This window comes from Boleophthalmus pectinirostris, unplaced genomic scaffold (genome assembly GCF_026225935.1).
Source record: "Boleophthalmus pectinirostris isolate CB_2022bp ecotype Guang Dong unplaced genomic scaffold, ASM2622593v1 HiC_scaffold_18, whole genome shotgun sequence".
In the NCBI taxonomy this organism is placed as follows: Eukaryota; Metazoa; Chordata; class Actinopteri; order Gobiiformes; family Gobiidae; genus Boleophthalmus; species Boleophthalmus pectinirostris.
Genome location: NW_026571133.1, coordinates 45,263,225 through 45,286,514, shown reverse-complemented (window position 1 = coordinate 45,286,514; position 23,290 = coordinate 45,263,225). Strand labels below are relative to the sequence as shown.

At 37.7% G+C, this 23,290-nt stretch overlaps 1 protein-coding gene across 1 annotated transcript in view; it reads left to right on the top strand.

The window, feature by feature from the left end:
- Positions 1 to 4,400: 4,400 nt before the first annotated feature.
- Positions 4,401 to 23,290, top strand: part of mkln1 (muskelin 1, intracellular mediator containing kelch motifs) — a 29,642-nt gene continuing 10,752 nt past the window's right edge. Inside the window, exons 1-14 of the mRNA XM_020923653.2 lie at positions 4,401 to 4,505; positions 7,414 to 7,483; positions 10,047 to 10,189; positions 11,657 to 11,745; positions 12,010 to 12,119; positions 12,686 to 12,878; positions 14,572 to 14,688; positions 16,608 to 16,673; positions 17,966 to 18,078; positions 18,651 to 18,863; positions 19,231 to 19,452; positions 21,089 to 21,218; positions 21,440 to 21,587; positions 22,957 to 23,071. Coding sequence (XP_020779312.1) covers positions 4,426 to 4,505; positions 7,414 to 7,483; positions 10,047 to 10,189; positions 11,657 to 11,745; positions 12,010 to 12,119; positions 12,686 to 12,878; positions 14,572 to 14,688; positions 16,608 to 16,673; positions 17,966 to 18,078; positions 18,651 to 18,863; positions 19,231 to 19,452; positions 21,089 to 21,218; positions 21,440 to 21,587; positions 22,957 to 23,071 — 1,809 coding nt within the window. The 5' untranslated portion in view covers positions 4,401 to 4,425. The remainder of the gene's footprint in view (positions 4,506 to 7,413; positions 7,484 to 10,046; positions 10,190 to 11,656; positions 11,746 to 12,009; positions 12,120 to 12,685; positions 12,879 to 14,571; positions 14,689 to 16,607; positions 16,674 to 17,965; positions 18,079 to 18,650; positions 18,864 to 19,230; positions 19,453 to 21,088; positions 21,219 to 21,439; positions 21,588 to 22,956; positions 23,072 to 23,290) is intronic.

Sequence of the window (23,290 nt, the reverse complement as noted above, 5' to 3'; positions counted from 1 at the left end):
CTATTTTGATCCCAAAGGGGCAGGAAAAAAACATATACCCCATATAAACCCCCAAAATAGTAATAAGTTCAAATATTTGTGCAGAGAAATGCAAAGAGATGTGCGGATGGCGGCTACAGCCGTGGACTCCGCGGCTAAACCAGGCAGATGACATGACGAAAAATAATATTTAAATTAAATTCGGGCGGGTGGCGGTTTCACTACTCAAATAAAAAACTCTGAAGGAGACCGAGCGGATGGCGGGCGGGTGTGGGTTTGAAAACTGGTCAAAAACTGTGGTTGCAAATGGATAGAGGGCGTAGTAGCCCAACCGCGCATCTCTAAAATCTATCACAGAAATCTTTTTTAATTGATGAACTCTTTCTTTTACAAAATATTATAATATTATGAACAACCTGAAACTTTAAGAACAACACAATGTTTTAACATGAACTTGTTTGTAAACAGGAATAAGTCCATTTTTGTTGTAAAATCCTGCACTCTGCTCCACTTTTCTCTTGTTGGACATTTTTCTGATGAGGGTGTCACGGTCAACAGTCAAAACGATCGTCCTTTAAGAGCGTTTGGAAAGAGACAAGTCTTCATTTGTGCTGCTCTGGTGGGAGGGGCCACGTACAGAGACACTGGAGACACTGCTGTGATAAACACCACAGAAAATTACCAAGATTTTAATAGAAAATATAATTAAAATATTTTAGTAGAAAATCAGCCGAGGGCCAGATTAAAGGTCTCGGAGGGCCGTATGTTTGACACTCCTGCATTAAACCATTCTGTCTTTATGGGTCACCAGATTTGACCTTTACAGGACAGATCTGTGGAGAGGCGACCCCACTCACAGTCAGAATGCCTGTTTTCTTAGATATTTTTGAGATATTAAACCACTTGTAATTGAATAAATGTAAAGTAGAGCTGTTTAATGTCGCACTGTGGAACATTCCAGACAGAGCGATGACATCTCCATAGGAAACAAGCACGGGCCATCTACCAGAAATTTAACAATGCACCTTTATATATATCATATTGAGGAACATTCAAGAAAAGAAAGAAGATCTCCATGGAGACAAGCAGGTAGTGTGCACCCACCAGAAAAGTGACACAGTGCACCTTAGCTTGGACATCATTTAATCCACATTTTTGCTCTTGTTTGGGTAATTTATTAGTGTAAACTCCTGTGGCAGTATTTGAGACCTGGTTTAGTCCTGAGGTAGGCCTGATAGTCCTGCTCTAGACCTGGTTTAGACCTGTTCTAGACCTGGTTTAGACCTGTTCTAGAACTGGTTTAGACCTGTTCTAGAACTGGTTTAGACCTGGTTTAGACTTGGTTTAGACCTGGTTTAGACCTGGTTTAGACTTGGTTTAGACCTAGTTTAGACCTGGTTTAGACCTGGTTTAGACCTAGTTTAGACCTGGTTTAGACCTAGTTTAGACCTGGTTTAGACCTGGTTTAGACCTGGTTTAGACCTAGTTTAGACCTGGTTTAGACCTGGTTTAGACCTGGTGCTGCTCTGAAAGCCCGCTGCTCCTTTAAACACTCGGCTGTCTCCTCCTCACCACTTCCTGGGGGTTGCCAAGTCTGCTTGTTTATAGCGACTTTGGGCTTATTACCTTTTGAAAGTCTCTCCCGAGAGGCACTTCTCACTTTTAAAAAATATGTCCAAAGCCTTTTTCAGTTCTGCTTTCCATAAATAGACCAAATAATGGCTGAATTACAAGCTGTTGATGTTTTAAAGCAGTTATTTATGTAAAGAAGTGGAACATCAATGGAGAAAATGTGATTAGTTAAGCCTGGTTTAAACATATAATTTACTACAAATGATTATCTATTCATGCTTACGTCACAAAACAAGGAGATCTTTGTGACTAATTTGGGCTCTATTGGCCATATGAACTCTAATAATCTCTGAAGACAAAAACTGAGAAAATGACCCAGTTTTCTTCATCTAGATGTCATTGTATTGTGTGTTTCTTTTTTTCCTTTAATAAATTGTCTATTAATTTGTGGATTATAATTGGTTTAACTTGATAAAAAATATTTAAAAAGTCGTCATTATAGTGTCCTGTTATGTTCAGTAGATCAACAGTTCCAACCTGCTGCCTGTGAGTGACACTGAAGCTGCGATTTGAGTCCCGTCCTTCATGGAAAACTTTGGCAGATTGTGAAGACGCTGCTGCTGAATCCATGGTTTTATCACATGCTCAGTGTCGGGAAACTGCACCAGAAGTTGTCATCTGCTTGTTTCCAAATGTAAGTGAGGTAAGCGAGAACAGAGCCTATTTGACACAAGTTTTTGTCTATTTTTGTGACTTCATTTCAGCACCAGAGAGGCTATACTTTTTTGACTCTTTATTATGACACTGTAATGTGTCCAAGTAATTTCCTTGTGGGTAAATACAGTTTATCTTAAAGGTGCATTGTGTAACTTTATTAAATTTAATATCATACTGTGGAACATACCAGGCATATCCATAGAAGGAAGCACACCCCCACAAAGTTACATAGTGCACCAATCCAGACTCAAAACGGTTCTGTTTAGCTGCAGATGACTGAAAGGTTTTCATTCTGCACTCTTCTCTCATTTAATTTCTCTGTTTTAAATTTTATGATGATTATTTATGTTTTTGTTTGTTTGTATTGTGATTTTAATTTAATATGTTTCTTTTCTTTCTCCAAATGATTTCTCTTGTGGATCAATAAAGTCTGTCTAAGTCTAAGTCTTATTCTGTAAAGCACTTTGAATTACTTGGTGTACAAATTGTGCTATACTAAAAAATTTGCATTGTCTTACCAACTTGACGTCTATTTTTCTCTTTGTTTGCAATAGAGAAGAAGACTAATTCAAACTGTTTCAGTGTCTCATGTCTCTATTCACTGTTTCATGTTATGACTGATGTGTCATTTTATTCTGTTTGTGCTGTTTTCTGCTGCCTCTTGGCCAGATCGTCATTGCAATTGACTTACCTGGTAAAATACTGAATAAAAAAAAACAAAAAACTACTGCTTCATGACATCACAAGGTGGAGCAGAGCATTTTGAGCTGTGGAGATGTAGACAGACTAATAATAAAGAGTTACTCAAACATGTGTGAATGAAACAAAACACAACTTCAGGTGTGTTTTTGAGGAGGGAACAACATTAGAACATGATTTAAATCTCACTGGAACATCTTTGACAACACCTGGAAAGGAAAAAAACTCTTTTTATTCTCCAAAATTATTAAAAATATTACAAGCTTTACCCATCTTTTGGATAGGGTGATCAGATGTCCCTATTTCCCTGGGACAGTCCCAGTTTTGAGTCTGTGTCCCCTGTCCCAGCAGATTTATACAAAACCAATGATTTGTCCCAGTTTTATACAAGAAATGTCCCTGGTGTCCCTATGTTTGACCAATTTGATTTAAACAAGATCTAAACCAGGACTATCACAATTTTTGACTAATCTGATCCTTGTCAACAGTAAAGAGGAGCATAAATTGTTATTTGTTTAGTCAAAATACAAAAAAACTCCAAAACAAACCAAAAACAAAACATGTTTGCGGAAGACCATAAAGCAAAAAAATAAAATAAAACAAATAAATAAAAATAAAAAACTATATAACGACACATGTCCCTTGGATTATGACTGGCACGCTTACATGCTCTTTTCACTGTTTTATTTATACCAACATCCTAACCCAGATGTGTCCCAGTTTAGAATTTTGAAAATCTACTCTAGACCCTCCTTTAGAGCAATGGGGAAGGCAGAAGGCCTTTTTTTATTTTTTTTTCCAAACTACCAACACTCATCGGTACTTCCTGCCTACTTTATCTTTCCTCCAATCACATATTATATTCTGTAAACTGTCCAATCAGCTTCAAGCTAAATAGTGACATTTGACATTATGCTAGATGTACTTCCCGTATTACATACCTACATACATACATACATATATACATACATACATACAGACATACATACATATATACAGTACATACATACATATATACAGTACATACATACAGACAGACAGACATACATACATACATACATATAGTACATACAGTACATACATACATACATACATATATACAGTACATACATACATACATACATACATACATACATACATACAGTATATACATACATACAGTATATACAGTACTTTTTTTTTTTTTTTTCTACAGTATGGGAGTGGTTTGCAATTTATCATACAGGAGAGCAGAAGAAATGAAACCAAAACTAAACAACAACAAATAAATAAATAAATAAATAAATAATGTCATAAGTTAAATAAAGCTATACTATACTTCTTATAGATATTGTAAGTTTTAACAGCTTCTTTGTTTTGGACCTGTTGGCAGAAGGCGACATGGCTGGTCCTCTTGCTGTTCTCTGTAAACCTGGCAACCCTCCTCCCCCTGCGGCTTCTTGTTTTTCCACAGTCAAGATGGCGGCCGTCCCCGAGAGCAGAGTCCTGACTTACAGCGTTTTTAAATGGAGCTCCTTCTCCTCCACGTACCTGCCCGAGTGAGTAACACCTGCGCCCAACACGCGACCAAACGCCCCGGGTTTTCCTGCCCAGAGATCGTGTGTTTTTTGCTTTCTTCCCCCTCCATCCCGGACAGGCCCCTCACGTCTGCAGCCCGGGCTAGTTAGCATTTAGCATCTCTGTTTACGAGGAGCGCTTGATGCAGCTATCGTCAAAACGCGATACTCCAATTAAACCGTGAATTTGGCATATTTCAACAAAAAACAACCATCTAACATTACAATTTGCTTGTTATACTAATTGTATAATCAAAAAATGAAGTTGTCAATCTTGTAATAACCTTAGATTAGTTCTTTGTCCCAATTCACATCAGTAGCATGAACAATTTGTTACTATTTTACGTCTATTTACGCTTAAAACGCCCAAGAAAGCATGTATGAACTAAAATAGAATAGTTTCAATACTGAAGTCATATAATACGTCTTATTTAGATGCTATTCTAATGTAAAAATTATGTTATTGTCTGTTTTTGCGCTACGCCGGTGTCAAAAACAAACCCACTATGTTAGCGTCAAACTAGCCGCTGTGCTCAAACCCAATAGCCTTCTTTAGCCACTGTCTCTTATCTGTCCAGTCTACTGACCTTTTTAAGCGTGTTACGAAACAGACTGCGACCTAAAACGCTAGAATATTCCCCATTTTGTTAATAACGATGTAATAAAACGTGTTTTCATGCTTGTGCGCCCAAGTTGAAGCTATAAACAGCTAGCTTTAGTGTGCTCTTACATGTCAGTGCACCTGCTGCTGGGTTTGCATTCGAACACAAGCTGGACTAAAAAGTGAGTAGATTCGTGCAGGGTGGGCAATTATTTTTTCTATTTGGCCATATAAGAAACAGAAAATATCATGGAGAGCCGGGCCAAAATGCTTAACTCAGTTCTGCATGATATGAGTTGTATTCTCTATAAAAAGCAATAAATGTCATTGTTCTGACGCACTGGTCAGACTGGGAAGAGTTTATGTTATAACTAAGAAATGAAAAAGTGAGGCTGCTGAACAAAAAATGTCATTTGAAAAACCACTTCTAAAATTAAAGCAATGCAGCTTTAGTCCATGCATGAGGTCAAATTATAAAATATGTTTATTTTGTAAATCCAGATGAGTTTAAAGGGGCCGGTCAGAGTCAAACAAAGATCCGTATGTGGCCCCGGAGTTGTGCAATGCCCAGGTCTGGACGAGAGTGACCAGATGTCCCTATTTGCCCAGGACAGTCCCAGTTTTGAGCTGTGTGTCCCCTGTCCCAGCAGATTTATCCAAAACATAGAATATCTATTGTCATTTTAACAGATACAATGAAATTAAGTGCATCCTTGTTCAGTGGAAAGGTAGCAATAAATAATAAAAAATAAAAAGATCTCTGTGGACATTTAAAAAAAAGAAAGTACAAAAATCTTCCACACTCACACATATCCCAACCATACACATCCACACTCATAAATGTAAAACGTAAAATACTGTGCTTTGAGAATGTTGTGTGAGTGTAGAAAGTCCGATGAGATGCTCTGCTCGTGGCAAATTTGAGGAGATCTTGCTGACTGTACTTGTTTTCCGCACAGAATGTGGACCGCATACAATACAAAGAAAACAAGACATATAGAAATACAGAATAGACCGCAAGGAAAGCACTGAGCCGCTGCAACTACATGCACCGCCATCCTCCACGAACAAAACCATGGATTTGTCTGGTTTTAGACAAGGAATGTCCCAGTTGTCCCTATTTTGGACCAATCTGATCCCTGCCAACAGTAAAAAGAGGCAAACATTGTCATTTGTTTAGGTAAAATACAGAAAAGCTGCTTAAAATGACTAAAATACTCACTCATGTCATGAATGGGCTAAGTCCATAAAAACATTAATTAATTGTGCACTCATTTCACAATTTTATTATTACCAACCACCCCAAACCAGGGGTGTCCCAGTTTTTAATTTTGAAAATCTGGTCACCCTAGGTTACACAGAAGCTTTTTTATACAATTTCTAACATTACAAAACTATAAACAAAATATTAATAAGATCACAGTACTAAAAAGAACAGCTTAAACTGTTATATTGCCATAGGATGACCAAATTTTCAAAAGGAAAATTTTTATGCACTCGGTCTATTCATGACAAACATGAGTCAGTACAGTCACATTTTCTTTGTGTTTTAGTCGTTTTTAAACACCTTTTCTGTATTTTACCAAAACTAATAACAATTTATGTCTCTCTTTACTGTTTTCAGGATCAGATTGGTCCAAAATAGTGACACCTGGGACATTTCTTGTATAAAATCAGTGGTTTTGTATAAATCTGCTGGGACAGGGGACACAGGCTCAAAACTATGAATTGTCCCGGGTAAACAGGGACGTCTGGTCACCCTATATAGGCCTACTTTAACAAAAATGTATTACTTAAGATAGTGTTGCGTAAAGTATCTGAAGTCAGATACTAATCAATATCAAAACTGGTATCGAAACTAGAGCCTCATTTTTCGCTGGTATTAAAAATGTCCCATTCACAGAACAGAAGTGAACCTTTAGAATGCTTAGCTTTAGAATGATCTTGAGCTGTATCAGAACAAATATAAGAACACAGACTAGTACATACCCATGGACCTGGTTTAGACCTGGTTTAGACCTGGTTTAGACCACTGAGGGATTACACAGATATAAAGCCACATAGGAATAGAAAAGAAAGTTCTATGATTTAATGTTGAAACTCACATTGTACTGTCTAAAGAAAGAATGTTTTTTATTATCATCATGGTACCAGAATTGGTATTGAGTATCAAATCTATTCCTGAGTATGGAAAGCGAGTTTGAAATTTTAGTATTGTGATATTTAGAATCAACTGCACCTGTATACATTACCATATTTTGGTATTAAGTACATTTTCTGTGTTTGTAGGAATATCTTGGTGGATAAGCCTAATGACCAGTCTTCCCGGTGGTCGTCTGAAAGTAACTACCCTCCTCAGGTAAGTAAATGTTGTTGTTGTTTATATTGTCTAGCACTGGTCTTTCAGCCTGGTCTGGGTTAAAAATAACTCTGATAATTAACATTTTGAGCAGATATTAGTTTCACATTCCAGGCATTCCTCGTGTCAGCGGTGACAGGGACCTATGAGCTCTCTCAGATTATGTAACTTGTGCTTTGCCAAGTAACGTCACACGGGGCAGTCAGTGCAGATTACACATGGATATTGGTTAGGGATGGGACAATATACAATAATACCATATATTGTGATAATAAAGGTACACAGTAATCAGTAGGGCTGGGTATCATTAAGAAGTTGCCAGTGCGAAACCTAGGCCACGATACAATATGTATCTTGTACAGTGAGTGATTCAGTAATAAATAAATGAAAAAATAAAGGCAAAATCATGGTTGTGACACTAAAAGTCTTTGGTAAACCACTCCTTGTGCAAAGTTCTTATGAAACACAAACATTTTAATCATCAAAACAGTAAAAATGTCAAATGTGTCACATTCCTTCCTCTAAACAAGCACAGAACTGTAGTTCTTTAACAAAATAATTTTGTAAAATATACACCAAAAAATACTCTTGGTGATATACCAATACTGTATCATCACATTAAACAATACGATATATTGATATTTCAATATTTTTGCACACCCCAATAATCAGTGGTGGGACATTTTTTATAATCATGAGAATCGCCAACAAAGAAAATTGCTATTTTATCACCAGAATTAAATTTTCTTCTAGATCATTATTATTTTTAACTTTCACTAACAAATTACAACGCTTACACTAACAGTTGTTTGAAAATTGAACTTTTTTTCTTCATTTCATTCAAAGAGCAATCACTTTTTTTGCCAGCTAACGTCACACATTTATATTGTCCCGTCCCTAACCAATATTAATGTGTAGTAATAAACAATAATATTGTTTATCACGATAAAAAGGGTACACCATAATCGTTTATGGGACATTTTCTATAATCGTGAGAATCGCCAACAAAGAAAATCAATATTTTATCACCAGGATGTGCAGAAAAAAAATACTTATCCCTGGTATTTGTGATCTAAAATATGGAACCTAGTGGGAATATTCAAATTATCTTTATTCATATCCATAACATTTTTTAATTTTTGGCATCTGTCATAATTTTTGTGATATGAACTGCATTTGTCTTAATAATGGAACGAAAGGAAACCACATGACTATATTGTCAGATGCCTAATATTGGTGCTATATCCATACTTTGCAGTGACAGGCAGGGGGCGTTCTGCTTGTATATCTATGGTGGAAGGTTCAGCTGTTACCATGGTGACACAGTGTACAACTAGAACAATATATTTTGGGTTCAGTATTTATCGTGTGTACAGTTTCTTAATAATTTTTGTTGTAACACAATGACATTTGAGCTGTGAAAGGTTGAACTAAATTAACCTCCTTGGCTAAATATTGACCAATAAAAGTGCATTTTGTTTTTGTCTGTTGTAGCTCAGGCCTTTTAATGATACTGTCCAATAAAAAACAGTTTCAGTCTTATCCTTTATCGCAGTATTTCTCTGTACCAATTATGATTTTTGGTTTGATTTCATTTAGTCTTTTTACAAACAGAATAAAAGCTTTTAGTATTGATTTCATGAGCGTAAAATACAGACTCTTTAAAGCTCCTATATGACGCAAAATGTTCTCTTTTGAGCTTTAAACCATGTTCTAATTACTGTTCCCGTCCCAAAAACAGACCTGGTGTTATGTTTTGTTTCATTCACACTTGTTTGAGTAACACTTTATTATTAGTCTGTCTATCTTCAAAGCTCAGAATACTGTGTTCCACTTTGTAAAGTTTTCAAGTGAACTGCTCCTTTTACCTTTAGTTTAGTAGAGATTCCTGAACTGAAATGATCCAAATGATTCTAGTGAAGGTTTATGGAGTTCAATACATAGTGGAGCACTTCCTGTATTACCACTTAAAATGAAAAGTCTTGTTAGACATTTGAGCAAATACTTCCACTCTTGCTAACATACTCAGAAAATGTAGTCCGAGTTTCAAATGATATGTTTAAGGTTGTCAAAAGTATAAATAATACACTAATCGATACTAAGACTAATATCGAAACTAGATCCTCATTTCTCGCAGATATTGATGCTTAAAAAAAAGTCCCACTGACAGGACAGAGAAGAACCTTTCATGAATGTGTGTAGAACCATCTGGAACTGGATCAGAACAAGTATAAGAGAGTAATATACACCCATGGACCTGGTTTAGACCTGGTTTGGACCTGGTTTGGACCTGGTTTGGACCTGGTTTGGACCTGGTTTGGACCTGGTTTGGACATGGACCACTATGGAGCCTACCTGCACCACTGAAGGATTACACAGATAATACCACATGAGAATAGAAAAGAAAGTTCTACCATTTAATGCGGAAAATCACAGGAGATTGTCTAAAGACATTGTGGATCATAATCAGAATTGAGTATTGAGTCTATTCCTTAATATTGAAATCGAGTTTGAATTTTTAGTATCGTGACAACCTCTCATCTTCATCTTTCTCTGTTTCCAGTTTTTGATCTTGAAGTTGGAGCGGCCGGCGATCGTCCAGAGCATAACATTTGGGAAATACGAAAAAACTCACGTTTGTAACCTGAAGAAGTTTAAAGTGTTTGGAGGGATGAGCGAAGAGAACATGACCGAGCTGTTGTCCAGGTGAGGAAACCAAGCGCACCCAAACTCTGTCATTATAACTGGAGTATTATCTGTTGTAGGGAGTATTATTTGTTCCATATTGGTGAGCTGTTGTACAGTTGTAGGGAGTATTATCTGTTCCCTAAGGGTGAATTGTTGTACAGTTGTAGGGAGTATTATCTGTTCCATAAAGGTGAGTTGTTGTACAGTTGTAGGGAGTATTATCTGTTACATAAGGGTGAGTTGTTGTACAGTTGTAGGGAGTATTATCTGTTACATATTGGTGAGCTGTTGTACAGTTGTAGGGAGTATTATCTGTTCCATAGGGTGAATTGTTGTACAGTTGTAGGGAGTATTATCTGTTCCATAGGGTGAATTGTTGTACAGTTGTAGGGAGTATTATCTGTTCCATAAAGGTGAGTTGTTGTACAGTTGTAGGGAGTGTTATCTGTTACATAAGGGTAAGTTGTTGTACAGTTGTAGGGAGTATTATCTGTTCCATAAAGATGAGTTGTACAGTTGTAGGGAGTATTATCTGTTCCATAAAGGTGAGTTGTTGTACAGTTGTAGGGAGTATTATCTGTTACATAAGGGTGAGTTGTTGTTATGAGTTGTTGTACAGTTGTAGGGAGTATTATATGTTACATAAGGGTGAGTTGTTGTACAGTTGTAGGGAGTATTATATGTTACATAAGGGTGAGTTGTTGTACAGTTGTAGGGAGTATTATCTGTTACATAAGGGTGAGTTGTTGTTATGAGTTGTTGTACAGTTGTAGGGAGTATTATATGTTACATAAGGGTGAGTTGTTGTACAGTTGTAGGGAGTATTATATGTTACATAAGGGTGAGATGTTGTACAGTTGTAGGGAGTATTATCTGTTACATAAGGGTGAGTTGTTGTTATGAGTTGTCGTACAGTTGTAGGGAGTATTATATGTTACATAAGGGTGAGTTGTTGTACAGTTGTAGGGAGTATTATATGTTACATAAGGGTGAGTTGTTGTACAGTTGTAGGGAGTATTATATGTTACATAAGGGTGAGATGTTGTACAGTTGTAGGGAGTATTATATGTTACATAAGGGTGAGTTGTTGTACAGTTGGGGGGGTCATTTATTGAACTTTTTATATTTTTCTGCATTCTGATAAGATTTGAGGTTTGGAGGGTTAAATAAAGGTGCATTGTGTAACCTTTCTGATTTGTCTGGGATGTTTCACAGTATGGCATTAAACCTTTCTTTCTTCATTGACACCAAACCACACCACGTTACAGTATATAGTTTTTCTGGTTGAAAACCTGTTCTCGTTTGATGGTGTCAGTGTTAAAATGACAGTATTATCGATTATCGTCTGTATTTTCTCCAGGGATATATGTCTTACGTAAAAATCTGTTAAGTGGAACTGAAAAAGCCAGAACATGCATCTCTAGTGAACATAGATTTGTTCTGATGAAGTAGAAGTTGAATGTACTTTCTTTTTTGTTTTTGCAGTGGCCTTAAGAACGACTACAACAAAGAAACGTTTACTCTGAAGCACAAGATCGATGAGCAGATGTTCCCCTGCAGATTCGTCAAAATAGGTCAGACATGTAACTTTTCTGGTTCTACTTCACCACCTTCTCTTCTCCATGGAGTTATTGTAAACTAATAAACCTTTTTGGCTGTGTTTGCTAATGTGTGTGTTGAGTCTCCATGGTAACTGGTAAACATTCTCCCCTATACACATACATGTAGAACAGCCCCAGCGCGACATCACTGCACAGTCTCAGTAGTTGGCAGAATGCACTTCTTTCTGATCCTTCTCGTCTCTCATCCTTACTTTTACATAACATTTGTGTGTGCAGTGCCTCTGATGTCGTGGGGGCCCAGTTTTAACTTCAGCATCTGGTTCATCGAGCTTCACGGCATCGAAGAGCCTGACGTGGTGCAGCCCTGTCTCAACTGGTACAGCAAGGTAACTATACTTCACTGAGCCACACAGGCTGCACTAGCACTGACTCTCTGTAATCTGACTGGAGCAGGTGCTGGGGTTTAGGCACTGACCAGACCGAAGCATTTTAGATTTAAACCACTGGATTTCAGCATTGAACCAGCAACCCTAATGAGAGAGTCATGTGAGGCTTGGCGATCATATCTGGGGACACAGTTGGGTCAAGTTTATTGAATTTAAAATCAGAATCTCCTTTAAAAGTGCACTGCGTAACATTTCTTATGAAGGGTCTGCTACCCGCCTGTCTTCATGGAAATGTTCTTGCTTTGTTCCACAGTATAGATTAAACTATATCACAAGACAAGCAGGTTACAGCACTACACTACATTACAGCTCAGATAAATGAATCATGAATAATGAATGAATAAATGCTATAATAAATGAATAAATCCCATAATGAATAAATGTTTAATGTCATACCATGGATCATTTAAAAAGACTCCAGCTGTTCATTGGCCACTACACCTGAGTGAACGTTGATCTGGATTCTTAGTCTCAGTCTGTGTGATGTGCTGCCCTCTTGTGTTCAGTACAGGGAACAGGAAGCGATCCGTCTGTGCCTCAAACATTTCCGTCAGCACAACTACACCGAGGCCTTTGAGTCTCTGCAGAAGAAGACACGAATCGCCCTGGAGCACCCCATGCTCACCCACCTCCACGCCAGGCTGGTGCTCCAAGGAGACTTCGACGCCTGCGAGGAGCTCATCCACAAGGCCGTCCGGGGTGAGATACATACACTATTATGTACAGTATATACTGTATATACAGGCCGTCCAGGGTGAGATACATATACTATTATGTACAATATATACTGTATATACAGGCCGTCCGGGGTGAGATACATATACTATTATGTACAATATATACTGTATATACAGGCCGTCCGGGGTGAGATACATATACTATTATGTACAGTATATACTGTATATACAGGCCGTCCAGGGTGAGATACATATACTATTATGTACAATATATACTGTATATACAGGCCGTCCGGGGTGAGATACATATACTATTATGTACAATATATACTGTATATACAGGCCGTCCGGGGTGAGATACATATACTATTATGTACAATATATACTGTATATACCGTCCGGGGTGAGATACATACATATTATGTACAGTATATACTGTATATACAGGCCGTCCAGGGTGAGATACATATACTATTATGTACAATATATACTGTATATACAGGCCGTCCGGGGTGAGATACATATACTATTATGTACAGTATACTGTATATACAGGCCGTCCGGGGTGATACATATACATTATGTACAATATATACTGTATATACAGGTCCGGGGTATATATCTGTATATACAGGCCGTCCGGGGTGAGATACATATACTATTATGTACAGTATATACTGTATATACAGGCCGTCCGGGGTGAGATACATGACATACACTATTATAAGATACACAGTATATTTAATTAATTATTATTATTATTAATTAATTATATACTGTATATATAAGGCACTCCTGGGTGAAATACATACTACACTCTCATATATGAATGCTGTACAGTGTGTATAAGGCCATAAGGGGTAATGTATAAAAAAGGTCACTTGTTTGTGTTGTAAATAGACGCATGTGTTGGACACATGAGCGTTTGTGCCTCTGCCTGTTTTGATCAAAGTAGCAAGTTATGTAAATGAAATGTCCTTTATCTCACTGAAACTAAACAAACTGAACTGGAACTGAATTCAGAAAGAAACCACAATCACACTGTAGATGAATCATGTTCAACTTATTAACGGTTACTTGGTGTAAATGGGGAAGATCAGTACAGATTTCAATCTTCATGACTTTTTGAGCTTCCTCTTTTTGGATCATTCAAAGGTCAGATTCTTTAGTTTTAGGGCTGATGCAGCACAGGGACGAGGAAATCAGAATCAAAACATGTAAAATGCACTTTCACTTTTTGAAGCCTTGTGTTTTCCACAGGTAATTTATGATCAAACACAGCTTTGTCACAGCAGAACTGTCACTTTAAATACAATGGACTGAAAACTGGGGCATTTTTATAACTTTTATCAATAACGAAAATTTTATGATTTTATTTATTTTTTTAAATGTTGCCCAAAAAATACTTAACATTTTATAAAGTTATGACCTCCTCAAAAACTGGAGTTGTGTTTTGTTTCATTTACATTTTAGTGTCCCTTTATTATTAGTCTGTCTACTTCTCCAAAGCTCAAAATGTTCTATTTCACCTTGTGATGTCATGAACTGGTGTTTTCAGCCTAAATCTGCAGGGTCTGTGTGTTAAACATGTGTGAGTGAAATAAAACACAGCTCCAGGTCTGTTTGTGATGAGGAAACAATGTTATAACAGGCCAGAAAAATCTTTGACCTTTTTAAAGCTCACCTCTCCCTCTCCTCTTCCTCTCTGTTGTCAGACGGTCTGTTTAACCAGTACATCAGTCAGCAGGAGTACAAACCTCGCTGGAGCCAGATCATCCCAAAGTGTAACAAAGGTCCCACCTCCCAGGAGCCGCCCCGAGAGGACGCAAACAGTGAGAGCTTTTATTCTGAAGGGATTCTACTTCCTGGTACATTTTAACGTGCAGATGACAGGTTTTTCTGTTTGTTTGTTTTTTATTCTGACTTGATAATACTCGTGTTAAATATGTAGTACAGTTTTACATCACTTGAAAAAAAATGTAAATTGCAGGAAGTAGTGCTGATTTCTTAGGAAAAAAAAAAGTAATACCTCTACTTATGTAATTAAAATGGAAAATTAAATCCAAAGTGCAGTGACATTGCAGTTGCATTTCTGTGGTGGTTAAAGAATGATTTAACAAAATAAATCCAACCCACTTACACTTTACTCCATGAACAAAACAGTTTCCAAAGTGCCGCACAATACAAATAAAACATATCCAATAGAAATATAAAATAAAAACGCTATTTAACTCCTGTAGTCCTTGTTAAGAAAATAAAACTAGTAAAATCAAATAGGTGCAAGAATATTAATATATATTAAAAAAAAAAAAAACATAAAAAGAAATACGATACACAGAGAAGCACACAACTCACGTGGTGTTAAAAGCCAGAGAGTAAAAGTGGGTCTTAGGACGAGACTTAAAATACTCCACTGTGGAGGCTGTACAGACATGGGGGGGCAGAGCATTCCAAAGCTTGAGATAAAGGTGTTGTCATTTATATATATATCGTCTATAATTCCACAGTAGTTATGATTAGACAAGTTTGGCCGTAGTTACAGAATTATCTCTGTTTGTTGCATCCGGAGACGTGAAAATTGACAAAACTCGATCACTGGGCCCCGCTGCTTCCAGAGTTACATCAAATCAAACGCTCCCTCACAGACGTATGAATGAAGCCTGTCCCAGCGTATAGAGTACAGAGTATATGTTGATTTCATGATGTTTCTGTCTTATCTCTGCTCCACAGTCTCATGGAACAAAGGAGCTTTAGTGTCTCCAGACGATCACCAGAACCACACAAGCTCACAAATCTCACTGAAACTCTCAGCATAAAAGTAGCATCTGAGCCAACGACTAATTCTGATCTGAAATAAGCAGGGATTTACAGGCTGATTTTGGCCTAGGATGTCCAAACTTCTGTTCAGTAGTTATTTCAAGGATAAATAACAGTTACATATTTGGATCTCTTAAAGTGAACTGGGTTTTAAGGAAATAAGTGCTATTTTCTGTTCCTATGCCTGTATCGCTTAGTATCAGTTAGTATCGGTTATCAGCAGATACTTAAAGTCATAGTATCTGTAGCTGGATTGGTACATCCCAAGAAATAAAACACACTCACCACTTTAATTGAAGCTCTGGCTTAAATGTCTTAAAAGTCTTCCTGGGCTGTGTCTCATTTCTTTTTCCTTGCTTCCTTCTCCACGGTTCCTCTCCTCGAGTCTCCATTTTTCAGTTGTCAGTCTAATGTGTCATATTAAGTGGTGTCCCAAAGAAAACCGCAGAAAGAAGGAGTAAACCTGACAGACGCTTCAGAGAAAAGAATCAAACTTTATTGGTGTCAGTGAGGCGTTCAGATCCTCTCTCCTCTCTCTCTCTCTCTCTCAAGGAAAGAGAAATAGACTCGCTCAGTTGCCGAGTGGATGATGGCATTCACATCAAATGCCACATCAATTTATTATTATAGCTATGGTTATATCTGCTGCCCTGTCCAACCAAGAAGTAAAATAAACTTCACTGAAATTGTCAAATTATACAAAACAGGGAACTTTTCTTTTTTTTGCAATATCTTAGATCTAATTCTTTATTTCTTTTTAGTGAAATGAGTAGTCTAACCTGTCATATGCTTTTTTAAACCTCATTTTTAAGGTTAGTGGTCTCATAATGGACTAAAGTGGCATTTTTTTGTCTCTCTGCTGTCTCTTCTTTTCCTTTATCATTTCATTTAATTGTGCATTTCCCATCACCCCCCTCTCCTCCTCACGTTTCAGGTGATAATGACGACAACAGGCCTGGGATGAGAGGAGGCCATCAGATGGTCATAGATGTGCAAACGGGTAAGAAAAATGTGTTTAAACTCCTGTCTACTGCTCAACTTATGGTTAGGTTTTGTTCTTATTACGGTTATAGAAAATCAGATACTAATGGATTTTTTTTTTTTTAATATATAATCGATTTCTAAATTAGATACTCATTTTTCACAGTTATCCATACTAAAAATTTCCCATTGACAGAACAGAAATTTAACTTTCCTGAAGAGGTTTAGAATGAGCTTGAGCTGCATCAGAACAAGGATAAGAGCATATAGACTAGTACTAGTATACACCCATGGACCTGGTTTAGACCTGGTTTAGACCTAGTTTAGACCTAGTTTAGACCTGGTTTAGTCCTGGTTTAGTCCTGGTTTAGACCTGGTTTATACTTGGTTTAGACCTGGTTTAGACCTGGTTTAGACCTGGTTTAGACCTGGTTTATACTTGGTTTAGACCTGGTTTAGACCTGGTTTAGACCTGGTTTAGACTTGGTTCAGACCTGGTTTATACTTGGTTCAGACCTGGTTTAGTCCTGGTTTAGACCTGATTTAGTCCTTGTTTAGACTTGGTTTAGACCTGGTTTAGACCTAGTTTAGACCTAGTTTAGACCTGGTTTAGACTTGGTTTAGACCTGGTTTAGACTTGGTTTAGACCTGGTTTAGACTTGGTTTAGACCTGGTTTAGACCTGGTTTAGACTTGGTTTAGACCTGGTTCAGACCTGGTTTAGACCTGGTTTAGACTTGGTTTAGACCTGGTTTAGACCTGGTTTAGACCTGGTTTAGACTTGGTTCAGACCTGGTTTCAGACCTGGTTCAGACCTGGTTTAGACTTGGTTTAGACCTGGTTTAGACCTGGTTTAGACCTGGTTTAGACCTGGTTTAGACCTGGTTTAGACTTGGTTCAGACCTGGTTCAGACCTGGTTTAGACCTGGTTTAGACTTGGTTTAGACCTGGTTTAGACCTGGTTTAGACCTGGTTTAGACTTGGTTTAGACCTGGTTTAGACCTGGTTTAGACCTGGTTTAGACCTGGTTTAGACCTGGACCACTATAGAACCTACCTGGAACATAGTATGATCTTTGAGTGTTCAAGCCCCTTGACTGAACTTCCAAAGTTTATAAAGCAAGAATGGTGAGATTATGAAGGCCAGTAGGCACCAGTTGGACAGCAATATGCCACAATTTAGGTAATGGTGTGCCAATAGTACACCAAGGGAAGATGATCGTGTCACTATAGCTAGAACTATGTTAAACTGAGAGATGTATGTGGAGGATAAATGACTTAAATTCTCTTACACCATGCTGTGTGTGGTGCAGAGACTGTGTACCTGTTTGGAGGCTGGGATGGGACTCAGGACCTGGCGGACTTCTGGGCCTACAGTGTCTCAGAAAACCAGTGGAGCTGCATCTCCAGAGACACAGAGAAAGAGGTGAACTACCTTTATACCAGATTCAAACAGTGTCAGAATGTCTTAATTTCAAAAGTGTGATTAAACTGATTATTTTGTTATATATTTAAATTTAGATTTAATTCATTTGACACCACTAATGGAAATTAAACATTAAAAAACATACTTTCTAAGACAACATCTCCACATCTTCACATAGCAGTGTAAAACATTAAACTCTAAAAAGTCATCAGAATTATGTAACAAACAAAATAACTAATAGAATCAATAGATAAAATAAATAATAATAATAAAATCAGTAAATAAAAGCCAGAAAAAAGAGTCATAGGATATTATTAGGCACATCACTGGTGCAAGGCTTCAACAGTGAACATAGAAAGTGAGACAAAGGCTTCACATTTACTCCCAAATAGTCTTTAATGAATGACAATGTTTTGATTGAATTGTTGTCATTCATTAAATGCAGTTTGGGAGTAAGTGTGCAGACTTTGTCTCACTTTCTGGGAGGGCATCTGACACAGAGGAATATAATAGACATTACTTTACAGAGTTTGTTACCACAGATGACCCTGAACTCCCCTGTCTGTCCTCAGAGCGGGCCGTCCGCGCGCTCCTGTCATAAGATGTGCATAGACTCTGTGAGGAGGCAGATTTACACTCTGGGCAGATACCTCGACTCCAGCGTCAGAAACAGCAAAAGTCTCAAGAGCGACTTCTACAGATACGACATCGAGCAGAACACCTGGAGCCTGCTGAGTGAAGACACTGCAGCCGACGGAGGGCCCAAGCTCGTCTTCGACCACCAGGTCAGAGGTCACACACTGGGTCAAGGGTGTAAAAGCTGTCTACAGCGATGCACATGTACATATTTTTCTCACTATATGTCGCACTTTTTTCATGGTTTGGGTGGTCCTGTAACTTATACTCAGGTATGATTTATATATATATATATATATATATAATATATATATATATATATATATATATATATATATATATATATATATAAAAATATATAATTTAGTTTGTTATTTTCACACTGACAGCCACGAGAGGGCTCTCTAGGCTTGTGTGCCAGTATCTGCTACTCCTATTAGTACTTCTGTACCACTGCAAATTTTAAATTCCTCTTCTGCTTTCCCTTCTTCCTCTTCGTCTCCTCGTCTTCTTCAGATGTGTATGGACTCAGAGAAGCACATGATCTACACGTTTGGAGGCCGGATTCTGACGTGTAATGGGAGCATGGAGGACACGCGCACCACAGAGCCTCAGTTCTCGGGTCTGTACGCCTTCCACTGCGGCAGCGCCACCTGGAGGCTGCTCAGGGAAGACTCGTGTAACGCCGGCCCAGAGGATATACAGTCCCGCATAGGCCACTGCATGCTCTTCCACACTGTGAGTAACACTAAAGTACCAGTGTGAAGGAGATGAGTGAGAGTGACTACAGTTAAAAGTTCTATATTACGCAAAACTGATTTCTGTCAGTTGTTCATTATTAACACTCTTCAGACAAAATCTGACTATGTGGGGTTGACCATAACTCGAGTTCTGTGTTACAGCCTGTGTGTCAGCCTGGAGTCCAAAGCAGCGTTTTATGGCCTTGTCTTGAACCCTGTAAATATAGGTATTATTAAGAAGTTGCCAATACGATACAAACCTCAATACATAGGCCATGATATGATATGTACCTCGATACAGTGAACTTTTGATTTGATATGATATATTTCAAACTGATTTGATATGGCTCAATAAAAAATGAAGGCTAAATCATGGTTGTGACACTAAAAATCTTTGTTAAACTACTTTTTATGTAAAGTGAAGATGAAATGCAAAATTTTAATCTTCAAAAAGTGAATATCTCAAATGTGACTCATAAACAAGTTTCCTTCCTCTAAACAACAACAAATCTGTAGCTCTGTAAGAAAATAAATTAGTCAAATACACTAAAAATAATACTCTTGGTGATATAACAATACAGCAGCCCACGATATCCATACTGTATCATCACATTAAACAATATAATATATGGATATTTTAATATTTTTGCACACACCTACCTTTGAACGTCTTTACATTTCGCACAGGCATAAAAGGATTACGCACCTTGCTCAAGCTCTGTAAAGTTGCATATCCTCACAAAGACATGTAACTCACACATTTAGACAGAAAACACCTTAAGCTCTGTCTCAGGTTTTATTTCGTAATGATTGGACCAATACTGACACAGATAATCCGTGCTAAACCTGGTCAAACAAGATTGAAAAATAATATGATCAAATATACACACGTCTAATTCATCCGCAGACAGTGCCGAACATGCCTTGTTTTCCACATTTAAACATTGTTTGAAAAAGATCCACAAAGAGATATTTTGACCTTTTTTGTCTATAACTTAATTTAGAGTGAAAACGAAGAGAGAGAAGCGCTCCTCCTGTGTCTGTGTCCCTCAGCACCGTGAGCGTTAGAACAGCAGTAGAGAGACGTGGAGAGGGACAGAACAGAGGAGCAGGTCCAGTTTTACTCTAAACATTTAAATGATAAAAATGAAGTTTAATAACATATTGTAAGCCTATATTGAGTATATTGTAAAGCATAAAAGCTGTTTAATGCATTAAAAGCGGCTCTATCAACACATAAAACCCATTCAAAACAAAATATATAAAGAAATTAAACCAAATAAAAATCGTGCGACCAAAATTCTGAATTGATTCAATGATTGTAAATTCTTTCAAATCCTGTCTCGTTCTTGTCTCTTGACTAATGCAAACAACAAGATGAATGGATTTTTTTTTTTAAACAAATTTGTCTATAAAGTTAAAAAGTTATAATTCAGTTGACCGATTAATTGAAAAAAAAAAAAAAAAAGAAAGAAAAGAAAATAGATTAGAGCCGTTAAATTAATTGATAAGAAAATAATCGTTAGTTGCAGCCCTAGTTTTTGTTATAGATCAATATTGTATTTGACTCTAACTGCCATGTTTTGTATACTGAACAGAGTCAAGATTTTCATAGTTGCTCTTTGGTTCCACAGAGAAACCGGTGCTTGTACGTCTTTGGAGGTCAGAGGTCAAAGACGTACCTAAACGACTTCTTCAGCTACGACGTGGACGGAGATCACGTGGAGATCATTTCAGACGGAACCAAGAAGGACTCGGGCATGGGTGAGAGAATTACAACAACATGCCCACGTAAAATACCAGAAATAATGTGTTATCCAACACATTTGAACCCATCAAAAAAAAAAAAAAGATTCAAAACATAAAATCCAAACTTTTTCAGACATTCTGAAAAATAGCTAAAATGGGCCCTTTAACAGAATAAAAAATGATTATCAGTATTCTGTTTTTTTTGTATTGACTTTTTTTGTATTTCTTCTGTTTAGTTCCGATGACGGGTTTCACGCAGAGAGCCACGATTGACCCCGAGCTGAATGAGATCCACGTGCTCTCAGGCCTCAGCAAAGACAAGGACAAAAGAGAGGAGAACGTACGCAACTCTTTCTGGATCTACGACATCGCAAGAAACAATTGGTGAGATTCAAGATTCGAGGATTTATTGTCATTGAATCCCATTGTCGAGTGTCTGTCCCAGTATCTGTGTACGCTGGTGTATGAGAATAAGAATGTGTGTGTGAATGGGTGAGTGGTTCCTTGATGTAAAGCGCTTTGAGCCTTGAAGGTACAAAAGAGTTGTCCAAACATGTGTCCATTCACCAAACAGTATCAGTGCCCTATACGTTCTGCTTCTCTCAAACTGTGGAGCGGCACTTCCCATTCATTGTGCGTTGAGAATTAGCTGAGTCGTGCTAAAATAAATCTATATTTAAATATCAGACAGAGGACAGCAGGTTACAGACTCATATCCACAGACAGCGTGTTCAGATTTTTACTACAAGGTAAGCACATCACTGGAGGAAATCTCAAACCCCAAAATGGAACACAAAACAATGACAAGTCCATAGGTTTTCTGGGCAGGATCATTCAGACCATAGCACTATTTTAACTTCAGTAATTCATGTTATTTTCAGCACGAGCTTCAAGACACAGACACCTACTTTTCTAAACACAGAAGCTTCCTCCAGTGAAGTACAGACGGATTATTTGTTTATGTAGACAGTGGATGTGCACGCAGCCGTAGTACAGAAAGCACTGCTGTTTGTGTGCTTAACATAAAGTTGCAACACTAGCTAGCAGTGTTGGCAGCACTAAAACAGTTTCAGTGTGTGATGAAAGAAGTTCTGATGCTAAATGAACATTAGTGATTAGCGATATGTCTTAATGACCCATATGCTTTAAATGCTGATGAGTGCGTAAATGACGAGAAGAAATGTGTCAAACTTCAGTAGCCAGACATCCACTCATACCTGATCCATACACCTATCCCCGCCCCCTGGAGAGTCTGAAATCTGCTAAAATCCTCCAACACACTGACATGATACAGACGAGACAGAGACTCTTTCTGCAGGAGACATGTGCAGTAGTGACGTAGCCTGATGATCCTTCGATTTACATTGTAGCAAAGGTTTTAAGTATTTAGCGGCACAGTGGCAGAGCAGTTAGGGCTCTCGCCTCACAGCAAGAAGCTCCTGGGTTTGATTCTGGTGCTTTCTGTGTGGAGTTTGCATATTCTCCTTGTGCCTGTGTAGGTTTTCGCCATTTTTCCTTAACACTAAAAACACGGACAGTCGGGTCAATTCCAGGACTCACTTAAAAAAGAGATTCTTAATGTCAGCGGGACTATCCTGGTTTAATGAAGGTCAAATAAAATAAGATGTATCTAGTTTCGATACTAGTTCAGTATCAGTAGTAATTAATACTTTTGACAACCCTATTCACTGAGCAAGCTGAGAAACGTTGATAAATAAATATATAAATTGTGGTTGATTGTTTGTGTCCTCAGGTCGTGTGTTTATAAGAACGATCAGGCGGTGAAGGAAAACCCAACGAAAGCTCTACAGGAGGAGGAACCCTGTCCACGCTTCGCTCATCAGCTGGTCTACGACGAAATGCACAAGGTCAGAGAGAATGGAACTGGTTTAAAGAGGGGCTAGTGCGAAAAATCATGATAATTACTATATGCAATTATCATTTTATACATGATAATAGATGAAACACTGTATTTTTGTACTCAACATTTATCGTATATATAAAATTTCTCTGTGAAAGTGGGAGATTTGGGGTAAATTTGAGCTGTGGAGGTTTGACTTAGTAAATTCTAATTAATAATTGTGCCA